Source organism: Phymastichus coffea, unplaced genomic scaffold, assembly GCF_024137745.1.
Source record: "Phymastichus coffea isolate CEN01 unplaced genomic scaffold, Cenicafe_Pcof_1.1 PCOF00029, whole genome shotgun sequence".
Taxonomy (NCBI): domain Eukaryota; kingdom Metazoa; phylum Arthropoda; class Insecta; order Hymenoptera; family Eulophidae; genus Phymastichus; species Phymastichus coffea.
This window is the reverse complement of record NW_026706840.1, coordinates 1,313,574-1,315,501: the sequence shown is the minus strand read 5'-3', so window position 1 is coordinate 1,315,501 and position 1,928 is coordinate 1,313,574. Positions and strand designations below refer to the sequence as shown.

Here is a 1,928-nt window from a genome sequence, read left to right as displayed (position 1 = left end):
GTTTTCATTGCCGACAATGACAGTAGCAGCATAAATGCAGTGCAAAATGCCTCTAATTATGTGATAATTAAGCAATCCGATATGAATCACACAGCAAAAGGTGTCAGTAATGCCCTTTACAACATCAGTTCGAAAACAAATAAAGATCCTGATCGTGAATTGCAACACGACACATAAAAACTTTAAAAAAATATTTTAGTTACGCAGTCAAAAAAAATGTTGGAAATCTTCAAGAAATGAAAGATGCTATAACTAATATACCATATCATGCTTATAATCTTCATGATAAGTGTGGATCGTGGTGTAAAGCAAATGAAAATAAAGAAAATTACGTCGGACTGCAGTTAAAAAGTCAAGTATTGTTTGATGAACTGGTAATTTTATTTGACAAACTTGCTGCGAATGCTACGAAGTTTTTAATGGCAGCATCGTCGCAAGCTAATGAGAGCCTGAACAATTCAATGGCTAGTTCTGCTCCGAAAAGAATTTGCTATAGTACATCTGAGGCTTCCGATTATAGATTTGCCTGTACAGTCCTACACAAGAATTACGGAGAAGCATATATCAGCAGTATTTTTCATGCTTTAGGTATGGAATCAACAGAGCGACTTGCTAATCGTATCCAACGTACAAATCAATGCGCTTCAAAACGCAAGTTAAGAGAAAAAGAAGTTAGTTTCAAGAGAAGGCGTATTGAGCTCGCGCAGGCGCGGTCTCAATTAAAATATCGCAAAGAAAAGAGCAAAGGGCTTGCATACAGTAGCCATATGTCCCTTTTCGATAACGATGATTATTCGATTACGCAAACTTCGGTTGCAGAAGACACTAGTAATCCAGAAGCCAAAGATGTGAATAGTTCAGCAATATTTCACTCGAATGATACGGCCATTGTTTTTTTTGACTTAGAGACGGGTGGGTTTGATATGTTTAAGGACGAAGTATTACAAATCTCATTAAAGTGTGATGACAAGTCTTATGTCTGTTACCTTACACCAACGCGTGCAATTAATCCGAGAGCTTCCGAAGTACACAACCTGACTCGAATTAATAAAAATTTGTATAAAAATGGCGAGCAAGTAGTAACACGCGCGAAAGCAGTTGTTGTATCTGAAGTATTACAGTTCTTAAAAGCTATAGGTAAAAAATGTATCTTAGTTGCGCATAATTGCGAATTTGATTCGAAACGATTTATTCTTTTGATAAAAAGTTGTGATTTTCTCTGTGACTTCAAAAAAGTAGTTGTAGGTTTCACTGATACGCTGCCACTGTTCAGGAAAACAATTGTTGACGTTGAAAATTATAAGCTTACAACTTTAGCGGCGTGTAAATTGAATATTTCTTGCTCCGAAGCTCATGATGCGCAATTTGACGTAGAAGTATTAGAAAAGCTGGCAAAAGCATTTCTACAATTGAATGATTTACTGGCAACAAATGCAACATTTGATGACATTTGTGCCGCTATTGACAAAAAGCAACGCAGTAAAATTAATATACACACCTTCCTACCTTTGGACGGCACTATTTCCAAAACAATGATGCAAAGATTATCCGAACAAAATTTTACCTACTATGATTTAATTGATGCATTTATCAACGGAGAAGATCAGGCTAAGCAGTTGTTACAAGGTAACGTGAATGGGTCACCAACAGTGATAAAAACAACCAAAAATTTAAATGCCATTATTGAACATTTGAAGTTCGTCACGAAAGAGTAGCTATTGGAAAAATTTATGAACTTCCAGTGATTCATAATTTCATACTATCCTTTATTAATATTATTTATAGCGATAAATTAAGCGTTGAAAACATTTTTAATATTTATATAAATGATACGTACTGTTTTGTAGTTCTACGAATAAAAATTTTGTTTATTACAAAGTATTATTACTTGAAAGATTATGACAATTTTATTTTCTAGCTAATAAATA

At 34.4% G+C, this 1,928-nt stretch overlaps 1 protein-coding gene across 1 annotated transcript; it reads left to right on the top strand.

Moving 5' to 3' along the window:
- The first annotated feature begins 236 nt into the window (after positions 1–236).
- LOC131663015 (uncharacterized) lies at positions 237–1,715 on the top strand. The gene has a single exon (XM_058933071.1). The coding sequence runs from the start codon at positions 237–239 to the stop codon at positions 1,713–1,715; it is 1,479 nt and encodes a 492-aa protein (XP_058789054.1).
- Positions 1,716–1,928: the final 213 nt, after the last annotated feature.

Coding starts and splice junctions, on each gene's coding strand:
- LOC131663015 (XM_058933071.1), top strand. CDS start 237: ATGAAAGATGCTATAACTAATATACCATATCATGCTTATAATCTTCAT.